The sequence below is a fragment of the Pinus tabuliformis genome, chromosome 8, assembly GCF_031772625.1.
Source record: "Pinus tabuliformis cultivar Carrire ecotype Pingquan chromosome 8, CPIR1, whole genome shotgun sequence".
In the NCBI taxonomy this organism is placed as follows: Eukaryota; Viridiplantae; Streptophyta; class Pinopsida; order Pinales; family Pinaceae; genus Pinus; species Pinus tabuliformis.
Window position 1 is genome coordinate 185,990,445 of NC_142294.1, and position 20,263 is coordinate 186,010,707.

General features: G+C 36.9%; 1 protein-coding gene across 3 annotated transcripts in view; it reads right to left on the minus strand.

Annotated features, from left to right (window-relative positions):
• NUA (nuclear pore anchor) overlaps positions 1–20,263 on the minus strand; it is a 340,816-nt gene that overhangs the window by 87,284 nt on the left and 233,269 nt on the right. For all 3 annotated transcript variants that reach the window (XM_089371934.1, XM_089371933.1, XM_089371932.1), the window contains exons 34-36: positions 14,792–14,884; positions 13,295–13,453; positions 13,157–13,210 (exon numbers count right to left, since the gene is read on the minus strand). In XM_089371934.1, coding sequence (XP_089228060.1) covers positions 13,157–13,210; positions 13,295–13,453; positions 14,792–14,884 — 306 coding nt within the window. The remainder of the gene's footprint in view (positions 1–13,156; positions 13,211–13,294; positions 13,454–14,791; positions 14,885–20,263) is intronic.

The following is a 20,263-nucleotide window of genomic DNA, read 5'->3' on the forward strand; positions in this document are numbered from 1 at the left end:
AAGCACAGATGTATGGTTATATATAAATTTTGTAATGGTTTTGGATGAATCAACAATATCTTTGACAAAGGGAATTTTCCCTATGTCCTCCAACATCAAATCAATACAGTGTATAGCACAAGGTGTCCAAAATAAAGTAGGATGCCTGTCCATAAGCATCCTGCCAGCAGCAACATAATTTGCAGCATTGTCCATTATGACTTGGACAACATTTGCTGCACCCACCTCCAAAATAAACACATCTATCAAATCACATAAAGTTCTGGCATCTTTGATTTGTGCAGATGCATCAACAGATTTGATAAACATAGTCCCCTTGGGACAACTAACCAAGAATTTTATAAAGGTTCTCCCCTTTTGGTCAGTCCAACCATCTGACATAATAGTGCATCCTGTTTGTGCCCATGATGCCCTAAAATCCTCCAATCTTTGGGTGCAGTCAAGCTTTTCATTTTGAAGAATCCAGCCTCTGAAATCATGATAAGAAGGGATTTTGTACCCTGGGCCAACACTTGCAATAGCATCAACAGCAGGTTGGAAAAATGGATTATTCCTTACAATGTTGAAAGGAATATCACTCCAAAGGAGAAATTTTGCCAGCAACTTGTCAACTTATTCTTTCTCAGTTCTTTTTAGCATTGAACTGATAGATGGTTGTGGACCAAGTGTAGTTCAAGGAACAAAAATGATGTGGCAGCTACCAGATTGGTTGATGTTGCAGTAGAACCAGTGCCACTTGCTTCAGCTGACCTTTTTAGTTGCCTTTTGATTTCTTCTTTAGCCTCTCTAATCTGGTCTAAAACTTCCAATGTTTTCATGGCTCTTTGGATGAGTTCAGGATTTGTATTTGAACAAGGCCCCACGTCATTTCCAGGTATTTGTGCAAGGTAAAACTTCAACCTGTACACCCCCCCGGACATAGGGTGGCCACACAACTTGCAAGTCAAGTTTATTCTATCATTCGGAGCTTTAGGTTCACCATATTCCCAGAAAGCATCCAATTTCCTTGGCATGTTTGTTTTTAACTTTGAAGTTGCAAACTTGAATGGTGCTTCGGTGAAGTTGTGAACCTATGGGAAAATAAGGATTACAATTTAGTATTTAGTTTTACAAGTTACAAATTTACAATTTAGTATTTTTATTTTTTATTTTTACATTGTACAATGAAAACCCAAGTTACCCAACCAAAAACAACCATTCCAAACCCAGGTTACCCAACCAAACAAAAACAATGAAAAAAACATAAACAATGTTTAAAAACAATGAAAACAAAAAAAAAAAAAAATTGGTGCCCGTAGTCATACCAAGTTACCTAACCAAAAGCAATGAAGAAATACAAAAACAATGAAAACAAAAAAATTGGTGCCCATACCAAGTTATCCAACAAAAAACAATGAAAAAATGCAAAAACAATGTTTAAAAACAATGAAAACACAAGATAAATTTAAAAAAATAAAAAATAAATAAATAAATAAATATTAAAAAAAAAAATTGTTCCCCATACCGTTTCTATGGAAAAATCGATCTCCTCCTCTTGATTTTCTCCTCTAAGCACTTGAAAAAGCTTCAAACCCTCTCCAGCAACGTCTCCCAGCTCTCTCCAACGATCTGCCCTCCGCGCACATGACTGCCCAAATTCATTCAGAAAAAAACCAAAAACTCGTTATAAAACCTCGCTTCCCCGACTGCCCACGATTTTTTCCAATTTTATCGCGATAAATTTAAAAAAAATCGCAATAATTTCAAAAACTCACGATAATTTCAAAAAAATCGAGCAAAAATAAATACCCACGATAATTTCGAATAAAAATCGCGATATTTTCGTTTTGTTGAAAAAATCGCGATAAAACGATAATATCATTATTTTCACAACATTGGTTCCGGCCTCATTGGATTTCATATGGAGAAAGTAGAATTTTAGATTTCATTCAAAATCAAGCAGACTTATCAATTTTTCAAGATTTCAAGATTGGGGGATTGCAATATTTCCATTGAATTTTGTCATGTATTAGAGTATGGAACTCGTATTTAATCAAGAGCACCAATCCCTCTATGTACCTTGATGTTAATGACATTGGTTGTCGAACTCCTCTATCATGACCCTCCTAAAAATGTACGCATCACTCAAACAAAATCTTGACTTGACATGCTATGCTTTTTCTATCTTATGTTAATGCTTAGAGGGTGATATTAATGACAAAGATCCCTATACAGATACAGAGGTAATGACAAAGATACCTCTGGATATTAATGCTTAGAGGGTGATATTAATGACTAAGATCCTGATTTCCAACAAGACTAAAAAATTAGACATTTCTCGTGGTGGCAAGAGGCCCAAGCATAAGAAATAGATAATAGATTTACTTCTCTTTTCTAGTTGCTTTTATAACTATTGACTCTTTCATATTTATTATGATATTTTTTTAAACAATATATGACAATTTAAGTTTGAAGTTGGCAATTATAACTCATTAGTAATGAATTATGAATATGATGCTTCATGAATGTTGAAAGCTGTTTCATTTCATTTCATTTTATAACATTTCATTTCATGTTAGATATTATTTGTTGTAATGGTTACACTTAGCTTACAAGTACAACTTTGGTGATCAATGATGATAAATGTTATATATTGAATTTTGAAAGCTTGAAATTTTAAGATTGAAGAATCATGAGACTAAATATGTTGTGTGGTTGATGAAGATTATAACTTCTAGATGATTGTTGTTATATGGTTCAATCTACGTTTTTTTATATCTAATTCATTATTCTACATGTTTTTGTTGACATATATGTATCAAAATATAAAAAATATATATATTATATAAAAAACGCTCCGGGATTCGCTCCCAAACCGGGATCTTCTGAAAATGTCACTCCCGCTCCCGCTCCCAAGTAACACAGAGGAAAACCAAAGGCAAGAATTGGTCTTTGAGCTAGGGCTTGTGATATCTCAAGATCCCATCATTGAAATCTCATAAAATTTGGAGAGCTGCTTGAGGCCACACCAGCGCAGTTGTGGACCAATAATCGAAGTATTTGGATGGCTAGATTGTGAGATATTCGATCCCCTAGGTGACATATGGGGCTAGAACTAGAAAGAAGAGGAGAAGGTGAAGAAAAATAAGTTATAGGGTGATCACCTATGGTAGACCAGTGCAATGTTGCACGAAGCGCCTTCCCCCCCCCCACGGTTCCAAGCCCCAAAGCACGTCCCTTACGGAAGTGCCTAGGAAGCTTGGCCGGAAGCGCGCTTCCGAATTTTTTGTCGCTTCCAGGAAATTCGGAAGCGTGGTACGGAAGTGTCGCTTCCGAAGCGCCAAAGCGCACTTTGTACGGCGCTTTGGACATCAGAAGTGTAGCGCTTCGGAGGTGGAAGCGTACGCTTCCGTATGCTTCCGAAAAAGCGTTTAGAAAATCGTTTTTTTTTTCAATTTTTTTAATTTGAGGTGAGTTTGCTTGTTGGGGGTGGGTCCACCTTGGGTTAGGGTGAAGAATGAAGGCAAAAAAAAATATAAATATAGCAGATGCTCCCTCATGGTAATGTTAAATTCTTAAAGTAAAAGTGACATTCTCCTTTATTTTTCATTTTCATCCTTTTACTTAAATTTTTAACATTACGATGAAATGACTCAGGATGTTTGAGAGTGGTTCCAGCCTCATTGGACTTCATATGGAAAAAATAGAATTTCATATCCTATTCAAAATTCAGCAGACTTAACAGTTTTCAGGAATTCAGGATCAATGGGATTGTGGCATTTCATTAGATTATATCAAGTATGAAGGTATGCAATTAGCATTTAATCAAGAGCACCAAGCCCTATATGTACCCTAGTGTTGGTGGTGTTAATTATTGAACTTCTTTGTCACGCGGCACGCCCTTAGCAAAAAATTACCTTTCAATCAAGTCAAAATCATCGATCAAGCATGTTAATCTTTTTCTACCATATATTAAGTCTTGAATTAGGTAGTTTGATCAAAATTAGGCAATGTTGACTAATATCCCTAGACAATCGAGGTAGAGGCAAAGGCTAGACAAGAGGAGAATCTAGATTCTAGATGGTTGATGCATCTAAATGGTTGATGCTCGAATAATTAACATTAATGTACAATGGATGTTATATCTATCTTGATTTATGCAAAAATATGCATGTTTTCATGTCTTCTACAATTAATTTGCTATTTGGGATGTTTGTTTTGAGTATAAATGCAAAACAATATATATATATATATATATATATATATATATATATATATATATATCGCAGACGCTTCCGCGGACGCTTTGCTTCCTAGATTTTTGGAAAATGACGCTTCTGCGTCCCCGCTTCCAAAAGACGCTTCCGCTTCGCCCCTGCTTCGTGCAACATTGGACCAGTGCCTAATCCTTTGGAGAGATTGCAATCAAGAATGATTATGAATTCAGATTTGATTTTCTTAATCAAGGAGGCGTTAAAGGCAACTTCACTTAGCACTAGGGCAAAGGAGAGCAACCTCAAAGACTTTAAACTTCGTTTTGCAAAATAAATGGCTTATCAAGATAAATTTCAACCATGAAATATCCCTAGGAAATTTCACTCATCATACATGGCCCATACATGAAGCATCACTATCTAGAAACAAAATTTAGAACAACTTCACAATAATAGATGCACCAAATTAGCCCTAGAATAGCAAAATCCCAGCAACAATGTATGTGACAAAAATAGAGTAAAGAATAGCATTAAAATTGCACTCACATGTATTAGAGTATATCCAACCATCAAAAATTTGCCAAACAAGAAGCTCCAAGACAAGAGAAAACGATCCAAATATCAAAATTCATTCCATGCTCCAAAATTTCGTCCACCAAAAAGGATAGCAAAGTTTTCTAAAGAGATACAAGTCCAACCAAGTGATGATGCTAAAATGAATTCACATCACTTGTATTTATACAATTCTATTGAGTTTGATTTAGCTAATTAGGCCTACATTAGCCCCTATAATAAAATAATGTGCAGAATAACTAACCTTTGGTGACAAGCCCACCAAACTAGCTCATAAACAAAAGAATAAGCCTCTCAAAATGTTGAATAATTAATAGTGCAGGTCGTTGAGCCTTAGATGAGGCCTAATGGAATCCATATGTGCCATAATGTGTAGTTGAACTACGAAAAGCAGTGGGCAAGGAGTTGGCCCCTTGTAATAACCTGTGGTGCTTCAAATGACATGTGGAGACACACAAGTATCCTCATGGGTCTCCAAAGATATCAAAGATGCACGTAGATCGCTTGCAAGGGCTAGGATGATGGTGAAGGTGATGCCACATCATCGTGCAAGTCTCAGATCATCTTCCAAGTGTATGGTGCAACTCTGGGGCCAACTAGGCATGATGGCTTAGGTGCATCTTACTCATCCAATAAGTGAACCACAAGCAATCTCTAAATGGCTGTGTGGATCCATGGAGTGCCTTCTGCAATTGTGGAGGGTCGTGACTCTCTACACACGCCCTACATGTGCCAATGTAGCAGTCTGGGATCAGGGCCCCGTATAGGGAGACCAAACCCAAATGGAAACCCCCTACAATCCTCCATAAGATCCAATGCGTCCCTGTGCTTTCCAACACACCGAGTCATTAAAGAAATCAAGTAAAAGAGTTTATAAACCATGGATAACAAGTGAGCACTTCATAATTGCATGCCCTTCCATACAGGGCTTGGGCATGTGCTAATGTCTCCAAGCATCCTATTAAGTGGTTTCTACCTCTAAAGGGGTGACATGTTTGTGGTACATCCTTAAAATGTTGGTGGCATGTGGCATAATGATGGAATGGAGTAGGGAATGGAAGGGGGCAACCTGGATCACATGCCATAATACAAGGGTAGCTAATAAAAAGGAGACCCGCACTTGGGTAAATAATGCGTAGGAGCGAGCAATTGTGGTGCATGAGTTAACCCAACCTTGATTTTTCCACCCTTCTCCATATACCTTTTGACTTTTTATAATTTTCTTTGGTTAATTGCTCGAGGCTCTAGATAATGAGAGCATGATGCCTAAAGTATAGCAGTGGATACCCCCTTATAAGGTGGGGCAGTTCATTGCTCACCAGGGGTTGGGACAATCATGGGTTCCTGAATGATAAAGGAGGCTCATCAAGGGCCATGTAAGAACCAGGGTGATGGCCATGGAATGGGGTAGAGCTCATGTTATGGCTTTTGTCCATGTGCTAGATGTTTTTGTTCTGGCCATCTTTTCCATTTTATGGTACAATTTCCTGTTGAATGTGGCCAATTATGCTTTTTCTTTTTCTTATCGCTGCATCACCCTCCAGGTATCATTCCAAGCCCGACCCAAAATGTGGGGCAAGGGGAGGGGGTGGTTGACCAGATGTGGACCTAGTGGAGGAATGTGGACCCAGGTGGGAGGAGAGATGATTCGAGGTGTAATGAGCGAAAAGTAATATATGCAAATCGAGTAGGACAACGCAACCAAAATTATAGTTTCCCATGTAGTACCATCCCTAAAACCAGTAGGTCAGTAAAAGAGATCCCACAGGACTAGGAAGTGAGGTTAACATCCCAAAAGAGACCTAGGGGACAAGAGCACAGACCTAGACCACTCTTTTCATTGAATCTCGCTTAATCTGTGCCCAAAGTTTCCATGATAAATAAACTAGAATACTCCATTACTAAATAACAAGGCATACCTTTAGGTTTGGGAGGCCAACCTTCAAACATATGCTCATGATAGATGGGTGAGGGACCACATGGCTGACTCAAGTGGTGGAGAAATGGAACATCAAGCTAGTTGGTTACTGTGAGGGGTTGTTGGCTGCCGTTGAGGACCATCATCGAGAGAAAAAATCTCTTAGGGATATCAACCACAAAATTGTGGGTAACAATCCTGAGAGTTAATTCCTCCACCTTTTCCACTCTGGTAGCATCAAGATGGATAACACACAATATAATGATCCAATCTGGATCACCAAGGAGAGACCAAATTATTGTCCAGGAATAGCTTGTAGAATCCACAGGATGAAGAAACTCTAGCTCTAATAGCTCACACAAGTAAGGTGATGGAATCAATAGCTCTAGTAGGCACCTTGACTGGGTGCTCACCATAGAAGCTTCCTTCATTAGATCCATCACCATAGCAGCTCCCTTCACTGGATCCTAATTCATTATCATCATAGCAGCTATGATGATGGATCCAGTGAATGAAGCTAGTCAACACACGGTTGAGTCGAGGCATGCAGAAAAACATGTGTTGAGGTACAAGCATTGTATACTTGGATATGGTTTGAGATAAGTCTCAGGTGGTGAAGTGAGGTTGCAGGGATATACTAACTCAGATAGGGTCAAGAGTGCAAAGGACAAGAGCACCTTAGGGCATTGCTTCAGCGTGGGATCAGCTATGATACCCTAGTTTAGCAAGAAGCATAATTTTGTCGCACTCAATATAGCAAAGTCAGGGTACATTGCAGCCAATGCCGCAAATCAAGATGTAATATGGCTTCGAAAGCTATTTGCATGGCTATTTGATTAGGTCAAAGCACAAGAGGAACAATGAAGCTCCAATACATATCCACAAACAAGCAGATTGTTGACATTTTGACCACGCCTATATCTAGAGCAAAATTTGTATACTTCGGAAACAAGCCTGGCATGATGCAGAATGTCTCCCTCTTTCAGAGGGACTGTTGATATCTTTGCAGTATCAAGAAGACCATATACTGAGAATGCATGCTGATTTGGCTAGGTCATGCTGATTTGACTAGGGGTGAATAGCCTAAGGTAACTACAGCAATGGATGGATCTTGTTTTGAGAAGCCATGAAACACTTTGACTAAGTCACACTAATTTGATTAGAGGAGATTGATGTAATTCACCTAAGAAGCCATGAAGGACTTTGGTTGGGTCATGCTAATTTGACGAAAGGAGATAGACGTAATTCACCTAAGAAGCCATGAAGGACTTTGGTTCGGCCATGCTGATTTGGCCAGGGGTGAAGGGTCTAGGGGCATATCCACGCCTAAGAGGCCATGAAGATCTTTGGTTGGGTCATGCTGATTTGACTAAAGGAGATTGATACATTTACCTGAGCAACCATATTGATTTGGTTGGGCCATGTTGATTTGGCCAGCGATAAATGACCTGGGATACTCATATTGCCTACTCCAAGATCGAGTGATCTATAGACATGCAAGTGAGGAGTCGTGTTGCCTACTCCCGGATGGAGTGATCTATAGACCTGCACATGAAAAGACACTACATCAACATAGAAAGCTCATGAACTTTGCCTGTGGAGGAGAAATTTGTTATGGCCATGAAGAATACCTCCCTCACTAAGAGGGTGTTGAACTTTTGTAGCAGCAGGAAGTATTCCCACATCCATATGTCAACCTTGAAGAATTTTGAAGAGTTAAAATAAAATTTACTTATGTTTGGAGCATCAAGTCAGCCCGACCAAATGAAAGGGTGTGTCCCTTGGGTCATTTTACCCCTATTCGACAAGTATATATAGATGATGTGACATTTCATTTTCTCAACTAACAAAAAGCATGCCTGAGAATTAAGAAGTCAGTTTTGGAGATCATCATTCTATCTTTATATCTCTCTCTTGGCTGCATGTGTGAAGGAGTCTTTGACTGAACTCTTGGACGAGTTTGAGCAATATTCTTGGACAGTCACACATGTGAACAAAAGGTTTAATTCGACCACAGCAATTGACTGAGTTTGATTATTTGACCAAGCTAATTCGACTTTGATTTGACTGAAATTTGTACTACAATCGACGACAAGGTTTACCGTGGTTGACCGCAGGGTCGAAATTGGATTGCGGGAAGGTTGACGAGGCGAAGTTGACCAGTCTTAAATTTATAATATTCTAGCTAGTTTTACCAGCATTGACTTGCTAAAGATCGACCAAGTTTAATTAGTATTTTAACTTGGATTATTCACACAGATTTCTAGACAAAATTGTTGATTTTCTAGACCTTGTTCATGAATAATTTCTCCTAAAGAAAAGTTGTTGGCTTTTCTCCCAAGGTAAAATTTGCTTTCTCTATTGTGTGTGGTTGTCTTTCTATGATCTCTGTTGTTTCCTCTACATTAACTGTTGATATTTTCTGACATGTAATTGCTCAATGATATCAGTGTCATAGAAATGTGTGAAATTCAACTGTGCATCCTGTAGAAAATTCAACAAAGACGATCACTACCACACAAGTTCTTAGAGATAACAAGGTTATCTGAACAAAATCAAAATTAGGAAACCAAAATATGGCAAAGAAGATGATAGAAAGGCAACCATATGCATTGATAAAATCAAAGGGGATTTTTTCCATGAACCCACCTGCTAACAAATTACAAAAGATATCAATGCTCTCCTTATACATAGAAGGTTATACTTACAATTGGTTTACATGGTGGTCAAAGAAAACCAATCACTATATAATATAATAGAATCTGACAAACGAAAAACTATCAAAAGTCTCATCAGTATCAGTCTCATGCACACCACAAAATAAGAATGAGGATTGGATGTCCAAAAAGAAACTACTAGTAATGAATATAAATATATATAAATTGTTTTTCTAAGCTCGAAACTTGACAAATTATTTACTTGTGATTTCCTTACTGAATATTAAGTTTAATACAACTCATAGAATAGCAAAATAAAAATTATAGCGGAATCAAATGAAATTTATTTCTACAACGCACAGTAAAATGTTTTTTTCCCTTCAATCAGCTTCTCATTAAAAATTAAAATAACATCAAATCTTAAAATGGCTCCCTTACTGGGAAAATGGCCAAATGAAAATAAACAGAAGCTACAACAAAAAATTCACAATTTACTAGCCACTTGTAAAGCCTAAACAACCCTCCAAAATTTCCCTAAATCAAACCCAAAACAACATTAGATTTGGCCAATTGTATGAACCCACACGGCTCATGTATGGCTATACATCTGCACATACAATTGGTGTATATCCCATGCGACCTACAAACTTTCTTATGTCGTACGGCCTGTTGTACGAATGTTGTTGTGCTACCCTATATGGTCAACATGTCATGGATACCATTGTCGCAATATTCCTCATGCTATCTTGTTTGAACCTCATCACTAGCTGAAATCCCTTTATCACCCTTTATGAGATTACTCAATGTCTCTCTCTTATGTCTCCTTCACTTAGCCATGAATTTATAATCTTGACTTATTGACAAAATTAGTTAACCATTGATGACTAAGTCTTTGTGACCCTAATCTCTCAAGGAGATTAACACTTGAGATTAAGACTCGATTAATCGTCTAGATTTATCTAATTCGCTAATGTAAAACTTTTATGTTTCATTAAAGGTTAAACCCACTTTTATAAAAAAAAACTTCGCATTAACAATTCTTTTAATTAAAGTGAATTACTAAGGTGAGGACTTTGGGCGACTTCTGCACGTCGTGACACTTAGACCTACGTCGGAGTACTTGTTTGAGCTAAAAACATCAACATATATATCAATATCTATAAAAAATAATTAATAGAGTATTCTAACGAGGCCACAAATTCGCCCAGAAATTAGTGGAAGTTCCGACATGATTTTGGACTAAATCCAGCAGAAATTTTGGTAAATCTAGGTTACAGTTGTCAAACTTCAGGATTTTGGGTGCCCAGAGGGTTTTTGATGGTGTTGAATCCATTTCCACCATCAAAAAAACTATTCAAACACTTGTATGATCAAATTTTTTGAAAAAAAATCATCTGTTTCCAATGAAAAATAACCTTCCAACTTCCAAGCAAGTTTCTAGCCTCGGTGGACAACGCTATAATTAATAACTAATGAAGAGACACATCTCAATGAGTCAATATGTGTCAACTAAAGGACATGACTCTTAATGAAAGAGCACTTCTACTTAGATATATATACAGAGCACTCATTTGTAATCCAATCATATCATTTTCTCATACATTTATTCAACATATATTATGTTATCCTTAATGGATTTCATTATATTCCAAGTATTTCAGATATTTAATCGGCAAGTTGTATGGTTGTCACACTACTTAAAAAGGACAAACACTAAAACCAACTACAAAAATATATTCCACCTCATCAAAGGAAAGTTGATGAGATGACAAGGCACAAGGAGGACAAGGAGTGGGAAGCTCCGAAGGTTGAGCAGCTCAAAGGGAGCCAACCTTCAGTTCCAAGAGGGGAGGATCAGTCAACAGATTCCTCCAAGTCTGTCAAAAAGGTCCACTGGTATCAGATGCCCTTACAAGATGTTCAGAAGCAACAAGCTTCTACGAACTAGGCAGAACAAGATTTTGAGGATGTTTCTAGATCAGATGGCAAGGAAGTCTTGAAATTCAGGAGCAGCAGCCATGACAGCGAATACAGTTCCAGGATCGAAGTCAATTCTAGGAGGCAGAAGTACCTTACCCACTAAGAGGGAGGATTGTTGTTTGTAGCTCAAGTAGGTACTAAGTGTCTAGAATGCAGAATTCACCCAAAGTCTCCATACAACACTTGCTCCGGTGTGAGCACATTGCTTTTGTAAGATAGCCTAATGTCAATTTAGGAAAAACACATAATTATTATGTTGGTTTATTGAGCTAAAGTAAACTTAGGAAAAGCCAATTAATTACTTCAGTGATTATGTCTTAATCTCAGCCTTTGATCTCATGTGAGGTGAGATCTAATGTCCACCATCAATCAATTTGAAAATTAGGGTTAGAGATTTAGCTCAATGTAAAGTTATAAAAGCAAGGCTAGCAAGAGGGAGAAAACAAACCATACAGCAGCACAAGATTGAGAGAGGCATCTTAGTGATTGTGTTGGGTTTGAGGAAGGGGCCAGCAAGTAGATCCAGATTAGCCAAGCAGGGCTTGATCAGTTGGTTCAGATCCAGTTGTTGTATGTGTTTCCTCAGTTGGGCCATTATCCCAAGACAATATCCCAACTAAGTTTAGAATTTTAATGAAGCATTGTGATAGAGTAGAATCAATTGTCATTGTGATTGAGATTGCTATATTTTGCTTCAGCTGAATTTTATTGTGTTAATGAACCTAACTACGCAATTAATCAGTAGATCTGTAATCTGCAACCAGTGAAGTGTCAAGTGCTAGGTTTGCAGCAAAACTAGCAAAGAGAAATACAAACCTACAATTCCACCTACAAGCATGTTGCAGAAATCAGAAACTACAACCAAAGACCCTAAAGCTTAGAGGAATCATATAAGATAAAATGTAACAATACTTGTAGATTTCAACAGTGCTCATATATGTATAGATATCAATTTTGCAAAGCAACTAAACCTTTTTACGTACACCAATAAGGACTTCACAATTATGATCGTGGATGGACAAAATGGCAAGCTAGTAGGAAGACGTCATAAAATCTCAATTCAAATACAAGAATTGGAATTTCAAATAGAATTTTATACTCTACCACTTAATGAGATGGATATGGTGTTGGGTGCTAGACTATTGATGCAGCTGGGCACTTCTACCACCAACTTTGAAGAACAGTTCATGTAATTTCACTAGCATGGACAACATTATTAAAAAAGGACCAAGAAACACAAATGAATATACAACAATGAAAACAACTAAAGCATGCTGTACTGGTACATCAAGGTTTCACATTAAACAAAAAGATTAAAAGCACAATGCCACTTCAAGATCTCATTCGCATGCCCAGACAAAAGAGTGTCATTTAATTGCTACTGAAATTTCAACTAAGAAAATAACCTCAAGAGTCAAGACTGCATAATTTAATTCGCGGTTTGATCACTGTGCTTGAGTGCATTTACGGCCTTTGTGGGAAGTGTAGTGCACTGGTTTAATTATAATTTAAATGCAGATTTATATACTAACTAACAAAACAAAAACAGCTTAGGGACACCCCCCTGTGGCTCGAAAAGCACATGTCAAATTCGAGAGGTCTCTACCAGTTATATTACCTAAAGTTATCTACCTGGTCGGTTCTTTCTTCTTAGTGCAGTTTTGTGGATTGACAAGATCACCTAGTTGAGAGGTCATGATTAATGCTCATTATTAGGCAGTGCTGAATAAATGAAGATTCTGCACTGGTACATCATAAACAACAAATTTTGGGGGATTTATTTCAAGAAGTGTTCAATTTTTTAGCTAAGCCACCACACCACAAAATAACAGTACCTGTTTCTGAAGCCGCATACGCTCTTGCTTTAATAATGAAATTTCTGTGTCAGCCTGTGAAGTAACCACACATCAGAATCTAACTAATTGATAGATAAGTTAGCATAAACTAGAAAGAGGGCAAGACTGGCAACTTACTGTTTCCTTCGATCGTCGTAAATAACGAATAACATTTTGCAAATCACTTTCACCTTGGTCATCGACACTCTGCCCACGTACAGTGGTTCCCATTTCATTTCTTTCTTTCTCCGCTATCTTGATATGCATGGCCTCCAGACGGTCAAGTAAGAGCTTATTCTGTACTTTTAGGAAAAGGAAAAGTCAATTGCACATCTAAAACAAGACGTACATTCTTGTGGATGACAAAAAGACTTATTTCGAAGTTATACTCAGAACATTTAACTGCATTAGTCATTTTCTGATTTAGTTGCCATCATGACTTATCTAAGGATCCATATTTCAAAGTGCATACCATGTTATCTAAGTAAGAGTCTTTCACCACCTGACTACATCTGAAAAATTCATAATATTTTGTTACAATAATGTAGTTAAAATGACAAATATACAGTATGACTAGCCAAGAGGCCTCCACTTGCATAAGTTTTAGCATCTTCCTTTCCATTTGCATACAGGTACCAGTTCGATAAACTCTCACAAGCATCTCCATTTGCATGCTAGCATATAAGCATGTGCAAGTGATGATCAATTCCCATGATTGACACCATTCCTAGTGTCAAACTATTCATTATAAACTTGTAGAACCTACAATTTGATGATCTCTTGTTGCAGTCCCTAGACCAAGAATAGGGAAGCTTAAATAGCAGTAGCTTGAGTACCAATTTATTGACTGCATTAATTGGCCCTTATGTGCTATTTTCGATTCAAATTGAACATTAAACATAATTATGCCAAGTTGCACGAAACGCCGAAATGTTTCGGAGTTTCCGAAATGGGTACATTTAGAAATGTCACCTCTTAGAAATGTTAACATTGGTCGAAAGGTCGACCTAAATGCTCTATATATATATATATATATATATATATAGAATAAGACTGATAGATGAAATCTAAAAGGAAAACCAAGTCTCTATTAACTCTCATAGATGATCACATGATGGTCAAGTTTCGAACGAGTTTCCACTGAGTCTCGGGGTTTTGGGTATGGGTACGGCCCTAAACGCCAGGTTCCTAGAAGTTTTGTGCAACTTTGTAAATATGTCTAAATGGAAGTTCAACCAATCTTTAAGTACATATAACTAGAATATTCTCACAAGCTACTTTCCATTAGTAAAATAATATTTATTACATTCAGATTTGCCTCGGCTCAACATATACATCCTCTACTAACCAAAAACATTGTAAACTCTTGTTTTATTCATTTGTTCTGATTCTATTGGTTTTGGCAGAAGTCCAGAGGCATGGGCAACATCTGCTAAAAACCTGACTGTTAGTTCAACCTACAGGCAGCCCCACCACAGCAAGCAATTCACAAATAAATCTAAGATGAATGCTGATAAATGTCAAAAACAAACCCAAACAGGATGTGGACAAGACTATCCACACAACTTGTTTAAATATAAAAATAATTTGGTCATAAGTTCTTAAATGTATAGATTTATCATTAAGGTTGATTACCTGCTCATCAACTTCTTTGTATTTCTTCTCAGCATCAATCCTTGAAGACTGCAAGGATGCTTTCTCCATCTCCCATGAAACTTTAGAAGATTCCTGGCAAAACAGGCAACGCAACAACAAATAGACATGTAAATGCTTGCAGACTCATTCAGACAATTCCTTTACAAAAGAATAGCAAAACATATTCCTGATATGCCTTATAATGCGAAGTAACCATTGGGCATTTTCTAACAAAAAAGTATTTGTCAATTTATTTCATCCATGCTGTTAATTCTTCAGTTCATAAGAAGAACATTGATCTCATTGTAAAGGGAAACGATATCTCCTACTAGGAAACATAAGAAAACAACAGCTCAAATGAAAACTTTCACACTATCATTAGTGAATTTATTGAATTTTTCCCATTTAGTGGCACTTTTTAGCCTGCCTAATTCAATACAATACCATTCTAACTAGAGGCCCAAAAAGATCCTAAGATCAATCACTAATATAAGCAGAAATAGATAATAACCAACTGTAGCTAGATAACAATAATAAAACAAGTACACCATATTCTTTAATGAACACATATTAGACTACACAAAGTGTTTATTTTCTTTCATTTTACGGACTAACCACCTCAGGGAGATGGTCTTTGGGTACTTTGTGAAGCATTGTCAATCATAAGTTTTTTTAATTCTTTTAGCATTGCTTTTCTTGCATAAATTTACCACACTCCTCCTTATCTAGTACTAAAATTCCATCTCCAATGAGTCCTAGATGCAGGGAAAGTCATAATATGGTTTACTGTGAAAAACATTCCTAACATTTAAGCTTAAACCAATCATGCACTGAACAGAATATTGCAGAAACCAATGATAAAGCATAAATCTAATATAAAATCAGTCTCCGGAATTCATGTAGTAGCAACACTCCATATATAAGATCTGCATAATATTCATTTTCAGTAAGCTACTCTCGTCTTCTTTTCTGAGAATATACAAAAAACATCAGCAGAGTTTGAAAAGCTCAAACAGCTCAAAAGTCTATTCCCTAGGTAAAGAGGCAAACCACAGATACAACAATGCTACAACTTTACTCAACTTCTGTAGGGAAGGTCATCCCAGGAAAACACTCCCCTTCCCATATTCCCATCATAATTCATTTGTGACTTGCATCCCATACAAACAGGAGAAGCCACAAAAAAAATGACAAGCGTGTAAGACAAGAACTTCATTTCCTGTAAAGTTGTCTGTGAATATTCAACACAACAAAACAAAATATGGTCAAGATCAATGGATCACTCAAGCTAATGATACAAACAACCTACACAAAACAAGCTGCAGAAAAATGCAAACGGGGTGAGATTGTCTCACACATGAGGAGATGTCAATCCTGTCAGTTATTTTTTATATGTATAACTCAACAACTAGAGAACTTGACATAACAACTCTATTGCATGAAAATCCTAAGCTACCCACATATCAGTACCAGAAACTAGCAGAAACATAGAAATGCCCAAGTGCCAATGAACGGCATAAGACCTATAGGAATGAAGACAAATAAACATCTAATTTGTTTTTAAACCTACCTATAATTTAAGGTTAGGATTCGTTATTAGCCACTGTGGAGGGGGTGACACATCCAGGGGTTCTTGTTCCCAAAATTAGAACATCTTTCCATGTTTCATGCAACTTAGCATAACTGCTACTGACTACCTAACATTTTCAACAATAGTCAACCTGTGTATCCCTTCTCACAACACTGCATGATTATTATTCTTAATACGATCCTCTACAGCCTGCCAGAAAATGTTATTACAGCATAGAATCCTGCCAATAAAAGAGGCAATCATCCCAGTGTATTTAACTCTTCTTCAGAGGTGAGGGTAGCATAGAGCTACTTTTAAAAGAAATCACGGTTTCCGTGGTTGAAAATGTGAAGTGTTTTCGACTGCTGAGCTTTCACATGCAAATACTAGCATACCACCTATTGCCTCAAACTCTAGCAAGCCTTGTGGGGGTAGCTCACAAGATGAGCTAGACCAAGGGACAACAATATGAGGTGTGGCCCACTGTCACCACAGCCACTACCTCCTACTCTTTTATGGACTTTCACCACTAGGAAGGCTTCCCTATGTAAGGTCACCTAAAGGATCTATCAAGTACAAGGGACAAGATGACAAAATAGGCTTAAAGAGGACATCTCCACCTAAGAACAGGGCTCAGATAGGAAAATAGCGCAACTCACATCCACCAATAGGCCTAATTAGGGCACAGCATGACCTAGGGCTTGAGAAATAAGTTGAATAGACCAACCTAGGATCACAAGGCCAAGAAAAGGCTTCCCATCAATGTATACCTTCAATGCATGGAGAAGGATGCCTTCAATAAGGCCCAAGTTGAAGCCTAGGGAAAACTACAGCTTTTCTAGGGCAAAATCTACATAGGGTGTGATGAATATAATTCACATAAAAATAATAAATATAAATATAAATATATAAATAATAATTAATAATTAATTAACTAATGGTCAATTAGTTAGTAATGAAGAGGCATGTCTTAGACACATGACCATTCATGAAAGGGCACCTGCCCAGGTTATATAAGCAGGCCCACATTCTCATTTGTAATCATCTCATCAATTCTTATACAATATTCAATATACAATTACATGTCTACAATGGACATTTACGTCTTTGAAGTATTTTAAAGATATATGCTGCATATACAACTTTTGGTCATTACATTGGTATCAGAGCCACATTGGCAGATCCCGGCCCTTGGCCATCAACTTGTCGTCCCAACTAAAGCGTTTCGCTACACAAGTTGCAGTTTCCCCATTTTCGAACAAGCCCTTGGCCACATTAAATAACAATAATAATAAAAAGTTAAAAAAAAAAAATAAAAATAAAATATATATATATATATATATATATATATATATATTATAAAAGAAAAGAGTTTAAAATATATATATATATATATAAACAATAATAATAATAAGGCCTTTGGCCATTGACATTTCAATGATTCTAGTAAAAAAAATATTTGAATGTAAAGTTTGAAGGAGAACATTCATATATATAAAAAGGTTCTACATTATTGATAAAAAGTGCAAGATAAAGTCAAAAGAGTAGATAAGATTATCTTTAAAACCATACGTACCAGTATCACTTAGAACATAAACAACAAATGTGCGTTCCCAAGAATATTGAAGTTTGCATAATCCAGTGCTACAATAACTATTCATCATAAATTTCCAGAGATCAGAAGATTCCCAATCTATCACTCAAAGCATCATATCATCTTGTATCAACTAAGATGAAAATTCAAAGACGAGAAGATATTCGCAGTAAGCTTTGAGGAAAAAGCTTCTTGAAGAGAGAGGCAGTGTTATGAATATAATTCATATAAAAATAGTAAATATAAAAATAAAAATAATAATAATAGATAATAATTAATTCGCTAATGGTTAGTTACTTAGTAGTGAAAAGGAATGTCTTAGAGACCTGACCATTCATGAGGGCACCTGCCTAGGGTATATAAGCAGACCCTCATTCTTATTTGTAATCATCTCATATCATTTCTTATATAATATTCAATATACATTTACATGTCTTACAATGGACATTTACATCTTTGAAGTATTTTAAAGATTTCCACTGCGTATACCAATGTTGTAGGAAACGTCACCCCCCCCCCCCCCGGCCGCCGCAGATCTAATGCCTGAAGCGCATCTCGTACGGATTCGTACAAGAAGCGTCCCCGGAAGCACAACTCCAAAATCCGAAAGCGTGGTTCCGCCTGTTTTGGATGCTTCATGGAAATTCCGGAAGCGCCCTCCAAAGCGCGGCGCTTCGGAGGGCGAATCGTACAGTTCCGTACACACTTCCGGAAAAAGTGTTGTGCTGTTTAGAAAATTGATTTTTTTTTAATTTTAGGTGAGTTTGCATATTGGGGGTGGGTCCACCTTGGGTTAGGGTGAGAAATGAAGGCAAAAAATATATAAAAATATATATATATAGTAGATGCTCCCTCATGGTAATGTTAAATTCTTAAAGTAAAAGTGTCATTCTCCTTTATTTTTCATTTTCATCATTTTACTTAAATTTTTAACATTACAATGAAATGACTCAGGATGTTTGAGAGTGGTTCCAGCCTTATTGGACTTCATATGGAGAAAAAAGAATTTCATATCCTATTCAAAATTCAGCAGACTTAACAGTTTTCAGAATTCAGGATCAATGGGATTGCCGCATTTCATTAGATTATATCAAGTATGAAGGTATGCGATTAGCATTTAATCAAGAGCACCAAGCCCTATATGTACCCTAGTGTTGGTGGTGTTAATTGTTGAACTCCTTTATCACGCCCTTAGCAAAAAATTACCTTTCAATCAAGTCAAAATCATCGATGAAGCATGTTAAGCTTTTTCTACCATATTTTAAGTCTTGAATTAGGTAGTTTGTTCAAAATTGGGCAACGTTGACTAATATCCCTAGACAATCAAGGTAGAAGCAAAGGCTAGACACGAGGAGAAGAATCTAGATTCTAGATGGTTGATGCATCTAAATGGTTGATGCTCGAATAATTAATCATTAATGTACAATGGATGTTATATCTATCTTGATTTATGCAAAAATATGCATGTTTTCATGTCTTCTACAACTAATTTGGTATTTGGGATGTTTGTTTTGAGTATAAATGCAAAAAAATATAAATATATATATAGCAGACGCTTCACTTCCTAGATTTTTGGAAAATGACACTTCCGCGTCCCCGCTTCCAGAAACATCCAGGTTTCATCCCCGCTTCGTGCAACATTGGCATATACAACTTTTGGTCATTACATAGGGAATAAGACTTTAGCCCTAATGTAGATAGATTAGCCACTTAAAGGAGTTGATTTCGAGGCAACAACCTTTTGGACAAGTGTTGAATCCTCCCAAAGGCCAATGACTTCAACCGTAGTTGAGATTCATGCCCTACCCCTAGCTAGTGACTTACCTTGAGGGGCCAAAATCAAATTTTAGAGGAGAAAATGAAATTTTGGTACAAGTCTTATGGATGACCAACAAAATGACCAAAGGCAATGCCTTGTCCTTGAGTGATGGAGTCTACAGGAATGTAAAGTTTGCTAGAGCTTGGCAAGGAGTAGGCGAATAATGAAACCCTACATTTCAAAACCCTAGCTATCACTTTTATGAGGGAGCATTGTCAATGGGGAGAGCTAGTTGAAAGATTCACCCATGGGATTGTCATTCACATTCTATAAGTGAGTAAGGAATGCAATACTATCATCTACAATACATAGAATGATTTTCAACAATAACTAACAGAATAGAAACCCTAGATAACTAAGCATTCCATACATGAGCCATAAAAGGCAAATATTTATCAAATCCAAGGTACAGTTACAGGAAAGAATGCATGAACAAAGCCTTTATTGCTCCAAAATGACATTTCCAAAGCCAAAGAAATAGTTTCAATA